We start from the raw sequence: 16,870 nt of genomic DNA on the forward strand, positions 1-16,870 counted from the left end.
GACATGTTACATCACTGGATTTGATCATGAAGACAGAAAAATGAAACCAGCACCAGACCATAATCATTAACGCTGTGGAATACATAATTTTACTTTGGATTTGGATCTGTTCTTCCTTGTTGAGAGAAACAGCAGACACATTTTTAAGGATCCTAACACGTCAACATATCTTCATCCCAGAGCGATTGCTTTGGTGTTATTGTGAACTGATTCTGTAACATCTGCGTCGATGGAGCACATGACCATATTGCTTGTATCAATTTTTTTTTTTTTTTGGAGCACAGTCCTAATAATCACGTTACATTTTAAATTAGATTTTGTTTTTAAAACACTTTAAAAAAGTGATCTTTGGGGATGTTAAATATGCCATACACTGCACTGTCTGTGTGATATCTGGTGTTCTTGTTATGAGGTAGCATTAGCAGCTTAGCTGATGCACAAACGTAGTCATCTTCTCCATGAGGTAATGATAGATATTTAACAGCTTTACTCTCCCTTTGGCCTAATCCATGAAACCATCCAACCGGGAAAATTAGCAGCCGTGCAGCCCGACATTATGACTGTGTGAGACCACACACACCTGCACAGATTACTGAACCTTTTTAAAGTCAGAGGGAACGAGAGTGCATTTCCTTTCTCGGATCAGACTTTCACTTTGAGACGGGGTTGTGAAAAATGAACAAGTGGTGTATGGGGGGGAAATAAGCCGATGAATCGACCTCTGTTTGGGGAACAAAGGCTGGACAGGAACAGTAACTGAGTAGAAACCAAGCGATGCATTTGTGTTCAGAGCATATGGAGAGTGTGTGTTAGTTTAAAGTGAGCGCTGCTGCTGCTGACTGAAGTCGATGAGAAGAGTCCTGTTGGAGCTCATTTAGTAGAGCCATAGGACACTGGGATGAATGGGGAAAACCTTATCCATCGCCACACTGGACCACACCACCTCTGTAGATCAAGTGTTTCGTCTTATTGTCTCTCCCGGTTGGACAGAAAGGGAGACAGTCTGCCGCAGACCACACGTTTTAAAATCTCTGTTATTTAAATGATCAGTGTGTCGCAGGGTTTAGAATCAGGTGAGTCTGAGAGGAATGAAATCCATCAAAGGTTTCAGGCAAACTACGAAACACGCTGTGGAGTTTTAGTGCAATTAAGATGGATGTCATTTCTCCTCTCTCTCTCTCTCTCTCTCTCTCTCTCTCTCTCTCTCTCTCTCTCTCCTCGATTTCTTGAAAAACAAAGTAACAGATCATCCTGACTCGATTTTTAAAAAGTTTCTCCAGCTTCACCTCTAGAAATCTTTTTATCTTCACCGCTTGTCAAATGTCTCTACCAATAGACTGACGTGTGGATATTCTGGACTATTCTTGCAATGCACGATCGTGGTTTCCTTGGCAACCAATTCTGGCCGAGACGTTGTAAGATACTTGAATTTAAATAAATGCACACCTTTTTTCTAAGACAAGGATCAAACAACACATTTGACAGGATTGTTTTGTGTGTTACTCCCATCCCTTGACTTTATGCTAAGCTAAGCTAATTGGCTCTAAAAAAACAGCAGTCCTTTAACTGTAACATGCAAGTGCTTTCAACCATTCACAGTGAACGACTGTATTTCCTTTTTAAAGGGTTTTCAGAGATAGAGACAGATTTTTAAAAACTGTCCAAAATGAAAGCAGACGTAAGGGCTAAAGCTCCACAAACACTGCATCCTATAATTCCCATAATGCAACAGAATAGCATCTTCAATAATTCTCATCCTGTCTTGATAACAAACACCCTCACAGTTCCTAACCTCTACTTTATGAGGAAGACTCTCTTAAGTGTCTGAAGAGTGTTTTCCTTTGAGAGGCCAACATCGAGAGAAGCCTTGTGGGGTTGTATCTTTTAGATCGGAGAAGCCTCCTCCAGAGCCACAGGACGGAGTGGTTTTGCTAAATAACAGTTATTATTATTCAAAATGTATCCTTTAATTGGGAAATTGGTGGAACAAGTCAGCAGAATCAACGATGACAAACCATAAAAGGGTCCACAGAAGAATCTAAAGGTGAGCGTCTGTGATCCAGATTTGAGGTCATATCCTCCTCCTCTCTTATTCAAGGCAATAAAACTACAAACTGGTGTCTTTGCTCTTTTCAAGCTTTTGTTTCTTTTGAGTGTCGCTGTACTCGAGAAGTCTGCCCTCGCCTTTATGTTCCAACGCTTTTGGTACCATGTGTGTCCCATTATGTGAATTACAGGTCAAGCAGAGGTGCTGTGACATCATGTTGACATCAGAGACGCCTCTTTTCTTTTTTTAACTACAGAGAACCACATTATAACCTTCACAGATCCAAACTTTCTGAATCCACTTGTCTTTAAATCCCATAATGCACAGCAGCCATGCATTTTGTTCAGATTAAATAACACTTTCAGTCCTGTCATAAAGTTTTTTTTTTTTATTTGCTTGCTGGGAGTTAATTCAGTGCTCAGCCTTTGATTGTTTGGTTACCTTTTCATATCTCAAGAGGTCACGACTTCCAGTTATTGTGTTGAGTCATCACTTAATAGTGTGAGTTTTTGTGTTATCTAATCGTACAATATAATGTCATGTGACTGATCCTTTCGTCTATAAAACACTGCAGAAGGTCGGTCAGGAGTTCCTGAAGCTCGAGTTTTAATTCAAACGTCACAGGAACAGACTTTAAGACATTTGACTTAAAGAGGGCTGCAGAGGTCGAAGGTAGCCGATTGGTTAGAGTGCACGCCCCCCCCCCCCCCCCCCCAGTCCTCCAAGCAAGCGGGCCACGTTTGAATCCAGCCTGTAGCTCCTTCCCCCTTCTGTCGTTACCCACTTTGTTTCTCCCCAGTGTCCGACTCTTACCACTGTCTCTGAAACGCATCAAATGTCAAAATCTGCTATATATGTCATCATCATAATATCATCGACAGCGATGACAGCCGTTTGAGTGTAACTCTCTCACTGAGACCATCTCTAATCATCCTCACAGTGCTTGCTTTTCCCCACATGTCTCGATTGAACCATTATGATACTGTTACTCATGCTTCTTTGGTAGGTTCTTTCCTCTGTGGGTTTTTTTGCTTATGGCTGCTAATAGAAAGGATCTTGTTTGTTTGTGTCCATGAAACAGTTGATGCTTTTTTTCTCTTTTATTTCACTTCTAATAGTCGAAGATGCATTCCTATAAACCAGTTTTCTTACACGATCAGCGCCTGCTGCCTTTTCTTTTTTCTTGCACTGTAATAAGGCCAGTAATGAATGCAGATAATTTAGTTCCATCCAAACATTCATAAGTTTAGACCGGCTCGTCGCTCTGCTCGGGTCTCCTCCTCCACCATCTATTCCCCAGGTGCCTCAAAGTACGACAGAAGGACAGAGCTTGAATCTGCACTCTTTCCTCCATGCGCATCGCTCTGTGTGAATGTCATGCAGCCAAATCTAAAACATGTGTTTGCTCATGTTGTCTGACATTTAAAGGGCAGATTCCTCTCTGTTGTAGAGATAGCATGTGGCATGACTTCTCTGCATTAGAGTGGAATAGAAGCACAGCACGACTCTTAGTTAAGACGCGGATTCCTCTGCCATTACAGGAGATAAAAGCGTTTTGGATGATGCACAGTGAAGAGGCTGTTAGTGACTTGAGTTCTGCGGTTTACAAAAGGCACGCTGATGAGGTTTTGCAGATCTCTGCAGGGCTCTTCAAGCTTCTGTAGTCTGGAAAAACTTAGTGGTTTTATTGGTTCTTCCTTTTCTGAAACGAAATGTCAATGAAAGAGAGTAAAACAAAGAATCTGACATGGACAAACTCACAGAAGTCCCACACACAGATCAGTGGTTGGACAGTGTTTGGCTTGAGGAGAAGTGAAACACAATGGTGGTGCTGGAGCAGAAAAACCACATGAAGTAAGAGCAGGACAGCAGTGGCACCCTTTCCCACAACGGTCCAATCAAAACCCGGGAGCCTCACCCACCTTTCACCAATTAACCACCATATGACAGTCCGACATCCGTCATGCCGGCACTTCTATTTTGCCGATTTTTTTTCTTTTTTCGGCAGCGTGGAGAACAGAGTGGCAGAGGGCGGCGTAAGGTCAGGTTACCAAGGAAACTGTCAACCTCCAATCCCCCTCCAGCTGAACACCCTCTTTCATCGCCATGGCAGCGGAGAGGCCCCCGTTTCCCAGGGGACGAAGGGAGTGAGGGAGGGAATGTGAGACGACGAGAGGGAGGGAGAGGGCAAACAAGTTTTGTGAAAACACAGTAATCCAATATGGCCGCCATTGTGTCAGAGGCAACTGCGGCTAAAGCCGGCTCGTCTGTGAGAGGAGATGCAGTGGTGTGATGATTAACCTCGGCCGAGAGCCGGAAGATGAGATATAAGAAGGCGGAGAGGAAACTAAAGAGGTTAATGTGTGTCAGATCATTCAGCTGATGGATGTCAGGGAGATCGACTCTTCATTCACAGGGTCACCAAACAAAATAAATGTACAACTCCAAACCTGAACCTGATACACAAAGTCTTCAAGGGACTGTTATGTCCCAGAGATTTCTCAATTCAGAACATCAGTGTTTTTGCTACTTTACTTTCCTCTTTTTTCCCCCATGAAACATATTTTCACAAGAAGTGATTTTAGGAAGACATGCACGATGTATCTGGTTGGTTTTAGTTAATCGCAGCTTTTACATGATGTGTATTGTGCACCTACACAATGACATCCATTTTAAAAAAACACCAAAGACCAGAAGGAGATTTTGTCAACATTAGAAATACAGTAGATTGAAGATCTGCCCGTCAACGAGGGCCCAGATTACACGTCGCTGTAGGCGTGGGCGCCAGTTTTCTTCCGTTCAGCAGGACGTGATCCACAAATGTCCAGAGAGCCTCGTCACATGACTGAAAGACATGTTGAGAACTTGTTTTAAAATTCCAGACAAATGAAACTATCTGACATCTTTCAGATCAATAATTACCTGATCGTTGTTGTTGTCCTGGATCTCCCTCCGAGCCCGGCACAGTGTCAGCAGACGTCTGAGGTTCCTGCCTCTTTAGAGGAGGTTTGATCTCTCCGCTGTAACCTTGTTAAATGTTACTTACTGCTGGTGATGGATTCAAGTCTGCTCTTTGTAGATCATAAAACACAAGTCTTTTTCTTGCATTTTGTAAAGCGTCTCCAGATAAGATGTGGAGTCATTTCTTAGCTAACTTTAGAGCTCTGTAGTTTGGTCGTGGTCAGGCAGGTCGGGTTGGATTAGTTGATTTGATTTGTGGTAAACTGATCAGAGGTGACTTGTTGAACGTTTAATAAAGGCCCCCCTGATGATGGCCTTGCAGTTGTTGTTTGGAGGCTCCTCATCGCAGCAGCCTCAGGTTTGAATCTGACCTGCTGCTTGTCGCCCCCCCTTCAGCTTCAGCTGTATTAACTTAGATTTATATATAACTTTAGATTTGCTCTACTTGAGCTCTACTTGTGTGTTTGAGTGTGACATGTTTGGGTTAAAGTTGTGTTATGCCTTTTTCCTGAGTTGTTGTGACTTGACTGCTGTCATCCCAAGAGGAAGCTTTGACCAGTTTAACATGAAGCCTAAATTGCCCCCCGGGGACAAATCAAGTTTTTTTTAATTTAAATTTTTTGAAGATGCACTGACGCCTTTCGTGTGTAAAAACACATTTCTGGGCTTTTCGATGTATTGACCATGACTCCCTCTCTTCTCTCCTCCTCCTTCAGATTACAGCCCTCCTCGGCTCTCCCCCCTGCTGTGAACCTCCTCCCCACCCTCTTCTCCTGCTTCCTGCTCGTCGGCCTCCAAGATAGATTCCCTCAGGAGTAAGGTTGACCTGCTCAAGCTGCCCCTGGCCCTCTCCACCAAGTCCATCTCCGAGCGCAAGAGCCAGCTGGGAGGAGTCGGCGAGCAACGCAGCACGGCGGGAGGAGGAGGAGGCGGGGCTCGTAAAGCCCGCTCACCGCCGACCCGAGACATGGACAACGAGTCGCAGTACTCGGGCTACTCATACAAGTCTTCCCACTCCCGCAGCTCCCGCAAACACAGGTAGATAAACTGGGGTTCAAACGGATGAGTCAGAAGTTCTGTCTCTTTAAGGCTCCTACCATGTTTATTTAAATCAGCGTGAAGACGGAGTAAACTCTTTGAATCCTTTTTGAGTCGCACGCTCACACTCAACCATCGTACCATTCAGATGCCGCTCAGAGGCAAAACACGAACGCCGCTCAGCATTCATTGACTCCACACGTCGCCGTTTGTTTTTGTCCCGCAGGGATCGGAGGGATCGTCACCGCTCGAAAAGCAGAGATGGCAGCAGTCGTGGAGACAAGTCGGTCACGATTCAGACTCCTGGAGAGCCGCTGCTGGATGCGGAGTCGACCCGAGGAGATGAACGGGTCAGTCAGTGACCTCGGCCACTTATCGGTGACCTCTGTTTGTGGCCTCGGCCTTCTCATGTTTGGAGCTCATTTCTGAGTAAACTCCACAGACGGCTCTTTACCAGCTGCAGCCTGTCATGGTTTACATGTATTAAACTTTATATAATGAGGTGTTTTTACATTACAGTGAGGACTAAGTGTCGGTACAGTGTGGTTAGTGCGAGCGACATGAACCTGAGTCTCTGATAAATCTCTTTTTATTTTAATCTCTTGCGTTTAAGTGACTCCTTCTTTAATACTTGGATTTCCCATTTGGTGCTCGTTTGTAATTTAAGGAGAGGATATTTGTTCTCATCACACATAAATCTTTTCTTTTTCTTTTGTCTGGCAGGATGATAACTGGGGCGAGACCACCACAGTGGTCACCGGCACGTCGGAACACAGCATCTCTAACGAGGACCTGACCCGCGTCACCAAAGACTTGGAGGAGTCCACTCCGCTCGAGTGCAAACGCTTTGTGGGTCCGGCTCTGGGAGGCTGCCTGAGCTTCTTCGCCCTGGTCACGCCTCTGGCCTTCCTCATCCTCCCACAGGTCGTGTGGCGGGACGACCTCGAGCCCTGCGGCACGCCGTGTGAAGGCCTCTACGTCTCTCTGGCCTTCAAGCTCCTGGTTTTACTCATCTCTTCCTGGGCGTTGTTCCTCCGCCCGCCTCGCGCCACGCTGCCGCGCTTCTTCGTGTTCCGCTGCCTGCTGATGGTGCTGGTGTTTCTATTCGTGGCGTCGTACTGGCTGTTCTATGGCGTGCGAGTGCTGGAGCCGCGGGAGAGAGACTACAGGGGGATTGTTGAGTACGCTGCCTCTCTGGTTGATGCTCTGCTCTTCATTCAGTACCTGGCTCTGGTGCTGCTGGAGGTGCGACACCTGCAGCCGGCCTTCTGTCTCAAAGTGGTCAGGAGCACGGACGGAGCCAGCAGGTTTTACAACGTGGGACACCTCAGGTTAGTCAGACTTTAAATAAAAGGAGAGTAGCACTCAGTAGCACTAGTAGGCCAAATGACATTTTAAAGAATTGGATTTATATATATTATATATTTTTATAAATGGATTTATATCTGGTTAAAAACTGCCTGCACCAAATGTAAGACTGCAAACAAGGTTACTCAACTACATTCACCCTTTTTAGGACAGTCGTGTACGAGAAGCACAACATAGTCAGAGCTCTGTATCCAGATAGGCTGCAGATGTGTTTCACACTCAGACAGTCGGGGGGAGAAAATATCTTCAATCTTCCAGGTGGATGCTGGAGCTGAAGAACAAAAGCAGTGAAATACATATCAGGGGCATTAACAGAGCAGATGAAGACATGGAAATCCTTCATCTTAGGTTGATCAGCAAAATTTGGCGGATGCATTTGTTAGAAGATTTTGTCGAACTGACATATTAAAATGTGACGTGTGTGTTGTCCCGCCTGCGCTCTGAGCTTTGACACTGTGTGTTTTCAGCGTCCAGCGGGCGGCTATCTGGGTGTTGGACCGTTATTACAACGACTTCCCCGTCTACAACCCGGCTCTGCTCAACCTGCCCAAGTCCATCCTGTCCAAGAAGATGACGGGCTTCAAGGTTTACTCTCTGGACGGTAAGTACAGCCTCGTCATGACTCTGACGCACGTTTGCATCACCAGTTTGTGCACTTAAAGCCGACAGACTGAAAGATGCTGTGACATTTACTGTCGACAAATCTGATACCTGAAATTATTCCACATGACTTTGGGTCTTTTAGCTATATTTCTACAGCTTCTTGTATGTGTTCTTTTTCAGAAAGCACCACCAATAACTCCACAGGACAGTCCCGGGCCATGATCGCAGCCGCTGCCCGGAGGCGGGACAACTCGCACAACGAGTTTTACTACGAGGAAGCAGAGATGGACCGCAGGGTCCGAAAACGTAAAGCCAGGTCAGAAAAAACAAAACAAAAGAGTCCTCATCTATACATGACTGATATCAAATGATAACAAGGGATTGACTGTGAGGTGTGATTGGAGGAGCAGCAGCAGCAGCAGACAATGAAAATCCACTGAGAAATACCAGACGACAAATAGTCTTTATGGATGCACAGAGAGAAGATTTAGCGCCACTTAAGCTGTGAGATAAGTGGTGGTTTTAGGCCGAACGCTCCCTGTAATGTGTTTTTGTCTGAAACCGATGCACTCAGTTTGACTGCATGCATCGTCGACGCGTCACGGCAGAACAATGGCCACGTCAGAACACGCGACAAGATGCAGTTTGTCCCGCAGTGCACAAGAATGAGAAGGGAGAGTTTTGGTTCAGGTTTGACCTTTTGCTCCCTCAGCCTGTCGTCTCGTCTCACACATTAACCAGTGTGCGTCGCTCTCTTTGCTGATAGGTGGAAGCAGCAGCTGGCTGGTTAAATAGTTACTTTCTTAATGGCAAACAATGAGACCAGCTGAAACCTCACCTGAGCAATCATTAGTTCAGCACCGACCTCCCGCCTTTTGTGTCGCTTCAAGTGTAAACAAAAACAACGGCACACATTTATTGTTTTATACGACAGAAGGTTTATTCTGATCGACTCTTTAGTTCATTATGAAAAGGATCGTCTTTATAAAGATTATTGGATGAAAATGTGCAGATAAATCCTCGCTGGAGTGACCAAACTCTGGTCCAAAATCTTCCTGTAACAACACAAGAGAGCAGTAATGATTCACATGGAGATTCTGCAGTTTTCTCTCTCTTGTGTAGAAACGTCCTCTTGACTTAAGTCACCCGGGGAGCAGTTTGGAGAGTACGCTAAAATCAAGTGCTCGCTGTTTTCAGAAGGAATCGTTTTACTCCTGACTGAAATTCAGTTTAAATTCCTTCTGACTGTCGGGTGTGAAAATCCTCAACACCTGAATCCAGTTTGATTAGAAATGTAACATTCTGACTTTTGGGGTTGTTGATTATTTTCTTGCCGTTTTATTTGTTTTCCTCAGAGCACAGATCTGTTCTGATTATTCCTGCTTTAGCCTTCAGGCCTGATTTAAAAACATCTTGAGAATCGTCTTTTTCCCAGAGGGTTTCTGCTGAGTCCTAACCACACAGCTGTCGCTTTCTTTCTGTCCACGCTCCAGGTTGGTTGTGGCGGTGGAAGAGGCCTTCACACACATCAAGCGTCTCCACGAAGAGGAGGTGGCCTCGTCGCCCAAACACCCCAGAGAGGTGATGGATCCCAGGGAGGCGGCTCAGGCCATCTTTGCCCCGATGGCGCGCGCCATGCAGAAATACCTGAGAACCACCCGGCAGCAGGCCTTCCACAGCATGGAGAGCATCCTCACACACCTGCAGTTCTGCATCACACACAACATGACGCCCAAGGTGAGAAGAAGAAGAAGAAGCATGTTTTTGGGAAATGAAACATCTTTGATATAGTTTGACTCTGTAGCAACACGCATTGTTTCAAACATGATTTTAATAAATCTCCTCCATCCTCTCGGTCAGGCTTTCCTGGAGCGTTACCTCACCCCCGGACCCACCATGCAGTACCAGCAGCAGAACGGCAGGGGGCGCCAGTGGACTCTCGTGAGCGAGGAGCCGGTGACCTCGGCCCTGCGTCAGGGTCTTGTCTTCTCCATGCGACGCCTCGACTTCTCCCTGGTCGTCACGGTGACGCCGCTTCCTTTCCTGCGTCTCGGGGAGGAGTTCATCGACCCAAAGAGCCACAAGTTCGTGATGAGGCTGCAGTCGGAGACCTCGGTGTAAAACATGGCGGCTTCTTCCTGTGTTTTTAACACACTCGTTCTCTTTTCGGCTGGATCTCGCTCATGAGGCCGGACACGTGGAGGCCAGAGGATCCTCTTAAATCCACGAATTCTCCCTGTCTCTGACACAGAACACATTAAAGGAGAGGACAGCGCGAGTCCTCCTCTACAGACGCTCTGATATCAAACTGTGATCAGCTCGACGATTGTCCATCAAACGGATGCCTTGACTATTTTCCTCTTCTTGTTTTTACCTCTTTATGACACGATGAAAAAAAAAAAAAAACATATCTAAAGGGGACTTTTTCTCGTTATGCCTTTTTCTTTTTGCTGTAACCACTGGACTACTTTGCTGTGCTGAATCAACACACACACATATATACACACACACACACACACACACACACACACACACACACACACACACACACCAGAGGAGGGGGATTACATCACTCGTGTCACTTCCTCTTTCTCGTGTCTTAAAAACAGACCTGTGCAGACTGCAACACTAATGTACCACTGCCTCTCCGTTCCCTGTCAGTGTGACGTTTTGGACAGGATGAGGACTTTTTATATTAAAGGGTGTGACGTTGTTTTCTATTTACAGAATGTAGCATTATGTGCGTTGCATTAACACGAGGCTTTTCGGCGGCCTGAAGGCCAAAACATCTTTTTTTATCTCACTGTAAAGAAACCTGGAAGAACGTTCCTGAGTTGTTTTTATTTTTGTCAACATATGCAGCTTTTGTTTTATCTACACTGGCTCTTTTACGAATCATTTTACAGTTTTTAGCAAGACGACAAAACAAAGACCTCTTTTACATCTGGCGTTAACAGAAATGCCTAACTTAAGTTATTCTGAAATCTTCTTAAATGAAAAGACGAGAAAACCAACTTGGCCAGCTCTCGACACTTTCTCTCCCCCTGAAGTTGTGATCTTTATTACACACTCTGTACAAACTTGAATTTAGATCAGAGTCGGATTGTTTCAAAATTAGTTTGGCTTGGCAGTATTTATACTGTTACGGTGTGAATAATGCATCAACTGAGCTTCATTTTAAGAAGCCAGATTCACTTTGGATTGGCTCGATTGTCATTGGAGGAGGTCTTAATTGATGTGTGTTCAGTTTTTTTTTTTTTTTTTTTTTTTTTTAAACAACCAATTTCTAATAAGTAAATGTTTGCTTAACACAACCACTTCCTGTCATTGTAAGCTAGCAAGCTTCAACACAACCTCAGACTGCTGTTTTAAACTGCTGTTTAACTCAGGTCTTCTCAGCTGTTCTCATTGTGTGATGGTTGTGTGGTTACCATGTGGCCTTATTTCGATGAAAATAGACAAAGACATGAGTTGTTAAACCTCCCCAACTCATGCATCCTTTAAAAGTGCACAACACTCTCCACTAATGCATCTTTTCTTTTGGTTAGTTGAAACCTACAAATGTTACATTTTACAATAGATTTGTGAAGAATTTGTCCCGGGTGTCTTTGGTGTTTTCATAGCTCTCAAACTCTTAGCAGGGGTCGACCTTTAATGTCTGAGATTAAGATCTTTCAGAAAATTCTCGTGCCCAAAAAACTAAATTTCTTTAAGTAGAATCACCTGTGAGGAACTTTTGGTTTGTGTTGCTTTTGGCGCCCCCCTGTGGACATAACCCTACATTATATGCATTTCCTTATTTGATCCTGTAAAGGTCTAAAACCTGTTTTCTTTCCCCAAAAACATATCATCCTGCTTTCTTTAAACTGACACGTGTCCCCTTGTTTTGAATATCCTCTGTGAAAAGTGTTTCTGCTGCATGCTGGAGCTCACTTTATCTGGCGCCTACCCCGCCGCAGCAGTTTCAGATGCTTAAAATAACAAATAAGGAAATGGCCAGTCTTTATGCTGATGGTCTTGTTTGCTTTTGCAGCTCATAAAAAGGCATCAGTGTTCATTGCAGTCTGATTTTTTTTTTGTTTTTTTATTTAACCAGACCAAAACTTCCTCACAGGAGCTTTAAAAGAAAAAGAAGTGATGATGCAAATATCAGTACAGTGAAATGCAAAAGACTTAACCCAGGTGTAAACTGGGTATATGATACAGGTAACATGTTAATTCCAGGTGTAAACAGGGTCTTTGTCTGTTGCAGGATTTGTACAATCTACACTTAATAACTTCTGTCCTGAACTGGCAGCTGTAGTCAAACTATCATCTCACTTTTTATGGTAGTTTTTTTTTGCATTTTAATGCATTCTTGCAAAAAAAAAAACAGACGTGTGATTGTACCTCCCCTCTGCAGCTGCTTTTGCAGCAGTAGCGTCTCACCGCCTCGCCTTGTGCCACCAGCTCAAACAAACACAGTGACCGCACTGCCTCCATCGATGCCTCAATGACGGCCTTATTTCAAACCAGGAGGTGGAGCAGCGACGGAAGCATCTCTGCCCTCACGCTGACCCCTCCCTGAAAACTCACTGTAATGCTAAAACTCGCCTGGCGTTGACACTTGAGCCACGACGCGACTCACTGTTTGAGTTTCTTTACAGTTTAGACACGGTTCAAAAAAATCCCTTTACACTTCTAGAAATATCCAAATACTGGACCTGATGTGTTTGACATTTCATCTGGAAGCAGATGTTTGTTTGTTTTTTTCAAAGTGCATGCTAAAACATGTCTTTCACGCTCAGAACCTTTTTATAATAACTTGTTTTCTATCATTTTGAAGGTGCCTAAGTTATGATGATGCAATTTCTCTGAATGTTTTTACTTTTTAAAAACAAAGTGGCTTGTAAAAAAAAATTGTAGATTTGTCTTGTATTTTTTCTTCTTTTGGTAACTGTAGTTTGTATAGTGTGCTAGGCATTTTTGCATCATTAAACCATTTATTCCTTATGTCTCCTTTTTATGTTGCCTTTTTTTTTAAGACGTGTCGGGAGTTGAACAATTTTTGTTTGGAAGAGGAATAATAAGCAGAAGTCTTCAGCTTTTTTAAGCTGTTGTGAAATACAGCATGTGATGGCGCATAGTGTTTAGTTTTTAGGTTTCTGTTTATCAGTGTTGTCTTACTTGATCTTATCATCACAGCGAAGTAGAGTTTTTTTAAGAAGTGTTTGAGAGGAACTTAAGTCAGGGCAGAATGGCATTGTGGGTAGGCGTGTGGTTTTGACAGCTTTGAAAAAAACGGACAGAGAGCCCCGGACTTCCTGTTCTCTGTTTGATCACAAAGCTCACTGCTGCGGCGTTTTAAAGAGATCGCTCTGACGAAAGGAACAACATAAAGAGACCATCAGCACCCCCTCTCACCTTCATCTTTACAGCCCACTCGGTAAGATGGTGCGAGCGCTGCTCATCGCTGCCTTTGTGATGATCAATTTTACCTGCGCCGGTGAGAAGCAGCAAGTGTTTCTTCTGGCTCTGTTGTGTTGGATGTCTTCTTCGCTGTCTGTAGCGCCTTTTTGTTTGATGATGTGCCGTAGAAACTGTTTGAAATGTTCTGCTGGAGGTGATGATGATCATTGTGAATGATGGAGACTTTGTGTTTTCTGTGTTCAGAGGCCATTGACGACATGACCTACTGTTACATTCTGGATGGGATTCTCATCTTTTACGGCATTGTTTTAACAGTTTTATACTACAGACTGAGGGTAAGATCAACAGGAACTCCAGAAAACAGAGGACAATTAGTCTATGCCATTGTATGAACTTTACTTTAGACCTATAACACACTAAAAAAGATAGATTTAGAATTTTTACTAGAAATATCATGAAAGTCTCGGGGCAATTTTCACAAAGTGCAGAAAAAATGAATAATTGATCATTCTGTTGAATTTCTTCCACGTTTTCTAACTTTGCGTTGTTAGTAATTGAAGTGACATTTCATGTTCTGTTGAACGTTTCCGTATTCCTCCCAGCTCAAGATAGGTCACTGATTAACTTCCTTTAATAATGTCTGCATGTACATGTTTGAACCTCTTAATCATGGATGTTTTCCTGGATTATTTCACACAGATGAGTCCGTGCCAAAGAAGGCCTGCCAAAAACCCTGAGGTAAAATGAATGTCTGTCCTTTCTGATTGTTATAAAGTTCATCCAAGCGGCACACACAGGATTCAATGTGTTTGTTAAAAGGAATTTATTTGCTTTTGCTTCATTTTTGTGGTGCATTTCACTGAAAACAACCCTTCTATATTTTTTAAAAACAACTGTCTGTTTCCTGTAATCTTGAGCTGACCACCAACCTACATTATTTATTGACACTAAGAGTTTCCACCAGAGTTTCTTCACACAAAACAAATGTGTCAGGTCCCACATCCTGCCGTATGTAACATGCATGCAAAGTGAATTAAATTCAACGGTAACGCTTTCAAAAGAGTAAATACTCAATATTCATGATGTTATTTTATTACTTATTTTACTTTGACGTCTGCACATATAGAAAAAGTCAAAACACAGCCCTAAGGAGTGTAACAGAAAAAATATATATATATTAAGCCACGTCCTGTAAAAACAACCCGACTCAATTTTAAAATGCTGTCTGTAAACACTCAACAGCTCCATGAAATAACAAGTAGTTTAGGATATAACTTCCAAACTCCATTTTGAGCTGCAGAAAACCCGTTGCACCTTTAAGGAAAACCTAAACACCCAGCTGTTTCATGAACACCGACACATTTAACCGTATTGATGATGATGTTGATGGTGTTGTTTTATAATGACAGTGTTATTCAGGATGGTTTTGATGCTGATTAGAGATCTCATTAACAGCTGTCGATGTCGTGCTTTTCCTCTGGTCACTGTCAACACCTGTGTGTCCAATCAGACTGAGAGCTGTTTGTTTGCTACTGCTGACGTTGTTTCCTCCGCTCGTGTTGTAGCTACTGTCCCTTCAGATAAAAGTGTTCTCTGCAGTATGTGAATGTTTTAATGTTTTATTTGACCAAATCTTGCTTTTCATTTTCCGTCCCACAGAAGAAGCCCGTAGAGGGAGGCATCTATGCGGTGAGACTTCTCTTTATAATGCTTAAAAAGATATTTAAAGAGGCACATGTTGGGCAGGTAACAGGTGACCAATTAATCTATTCACCTCCCTGCAGAGAAATAACACTTCGAAGCAGAAGTTTTGCAAACACGTGCTGAAAGTTAATGTATCGCTCTCTCTGTGTCCGTGTCTTGCAGGGTCTGACCTGTCAGAGCTCTGATTTCTACGAGACCATCAAAATGGATAAAAAGCCCATCATGTGATTAAAGAAGATTCGATGCAGGGAGGATGCTGAGTAGATAAAATACTCAGTGTCAAACCTCTTTCAGCTTGACACTTGTGCTAACTTTTATGTGTGTGAACACATAGAGTTTATATACACGACTCTTCCTCTCTGTTCTTTGTACAAAGAAACAAAATCAGCATGTCTGCATATTTTATTTAACATATGACAACAAGGCCTGAGTCTGTCTGTAAGCCGCACGTCGCTTTGTGTTTCACAAGCCGTTGTAATGCAACTTACACAGAAAACAGAAGTCTAAATTTATCTTTGGTATCTGCTCATTTGTTCCTTTTTTGTTAGATTAAGGAGAAGTGTTTTCTCTCTGAAATACAGTTAGTGTGAAGGCTTGTTCATGTATGGGTGAAACTTTATCCACCTTTTTGAACAAACGTTTTTAGAGTTTCAAATGTTAAAACAAAAAGGTTAAATAACTTAATCCATCACAATATCAAGCAAACCAAAATCTACATGTGGACCTGCAGGGGTTTGGTCACTCTTTTGTGTTTTATGGTTGTTTTCAGATGAACTAAAGGATCAAATATATGTACTAAAAAATATTCTGATTATTCAAAATCAGCCTATTTATGTGGGTTTTAATGTGCCCATCAATAATAAAGTGGAGAGGATAGAGACAAACACAGCAGCAACAACAACAACAACAACAACAACAATTACTATGCTAGATTTAAAGCTACAATGTCAAAGTATGTGTTGTATTAGCAGCAGTAGCAACCAGTATGTCAATTATGGATGTTATTAATCATGATAATTTAAAAAACTTGACTCTGTGTAACAAATGTTGTTGTTTTTCCATTTCGAGTATTTGAACCACGCTTGTTTTGTTGTATAAGTTTAAGGTTGATTTCTGAATAGCACTTTTTAAGCATGAATCTCTAAAAAAAAAACATTTGAATCCTATTTTCATGTGAAGTGTTTTGTAGGCTGCAGAAAAGAGGTGAAAAAACATGACTTGTTCATTTCAAATTTAATAAAATGTTACAATAACCTACACGTTTATAATGACATTTTTTAGCATTCTTACAATAAATCAATTGTTTGTACCGGATGAGAGCACCAGAGGGCATCGCACACTCTCTCACCTCTTTCACTTTGATTCTACATGTGACAGCTCATCTTCACCCAGAGTCTCATCTTTACACCATCTCTAAAAAAAAAAAAGTCTTTTTTTACGTGTTTTACACATTTATAACCTCTGTGCACTCAGACTGTGATCTGTTTCCCCTCGAGGCTGTTCAGGGACACAAGAAACTCACTCACCCCACAGTGTGTCGCAACAAAACCTCCAAAAGTTTCGAAACAACACAAAGTCAGAAACACTGAAATGAAGGTCAAATACATTTTTTATTTAAATTAATTGTGGACTTACTCTTTTTAGTCTATTTAAACATCATTTTAGCCTTTCTTTTTAGTGTTTGTCTTTATTTTTGTTGTAATAAGTTGGCTTTTAATCATTGTATGTATTTGTTTTAAT

General features: G+C 42.7%; 2 protein-coding genes across 2 annotated transcripts; both read left to right on the forward strand.

Annotated features, from left to right (window-relative positions):
* The first annotated feature begins 5,767 nt into the window (after positions 1-5,767).
* On the forward strand, positions 5,768-13,009 carry LOC306827466 (vang-like protein 2). Its single transcript, XM_079349302.1, has 7 exons — positions 5,768-6,046; positions 6,273-6,396; positions 6,770-7,377; positions 7,882-8,015; positions 8,198-8,333; positions 9,511-9,754; positions 9,878-13,009. The coding sequence occupies exons 1-7, from the start codon at positions 5,976-5,978 to the stop codon at positions 10,136-10,138; spliced, it is 1,578 nt and encodes a 525-aa protein (XP_079205428.1). The 5' UTR covers positions 5,768-5,975; the 3' UTR covers positions 10,139-13,009.
* A 432-nt stretch (positions 13,010-13,441) lies between these two features.
* Positions 13,442-16,387, forward strand: fcer1gl (Fc receptor, IgE, high affinity I, gamma polypeptide like). The gene is made up of 6 exons (XM_079348906.1): positions 13,442-13,502; positions 13,670-13,761; positions 14,126-14,164; positions 15,086-15,115; positions 15,293-15,732; positions 15,777-16,387. The coding sequence occupies exons 1-5, from the start codon at positions 13,448-13,450 to the stop codon at positions 15,356-15,358; spliced, it is 282 nt and encodes a 93-aa protein (XP_079205032.1). The 5' UTR covers positions 13,442-13,447; the 3' UTR covers positions 15,359-15,732; positions 15,777-16,387.
* The last annotated feature ends 483 nt before the right edge of the window (positions 16,388-16,870 follow it).

This window comes from Symphodus melops, assembly GCF_947650265.1.
Source record: "Symphodus melops genome assembly, chromosome: 7".
NCBI lineage: Eukaryota > Metazoa > Chordata > Actinopteri > Labriformes > Labridae > Symphodus > Symphodus melops.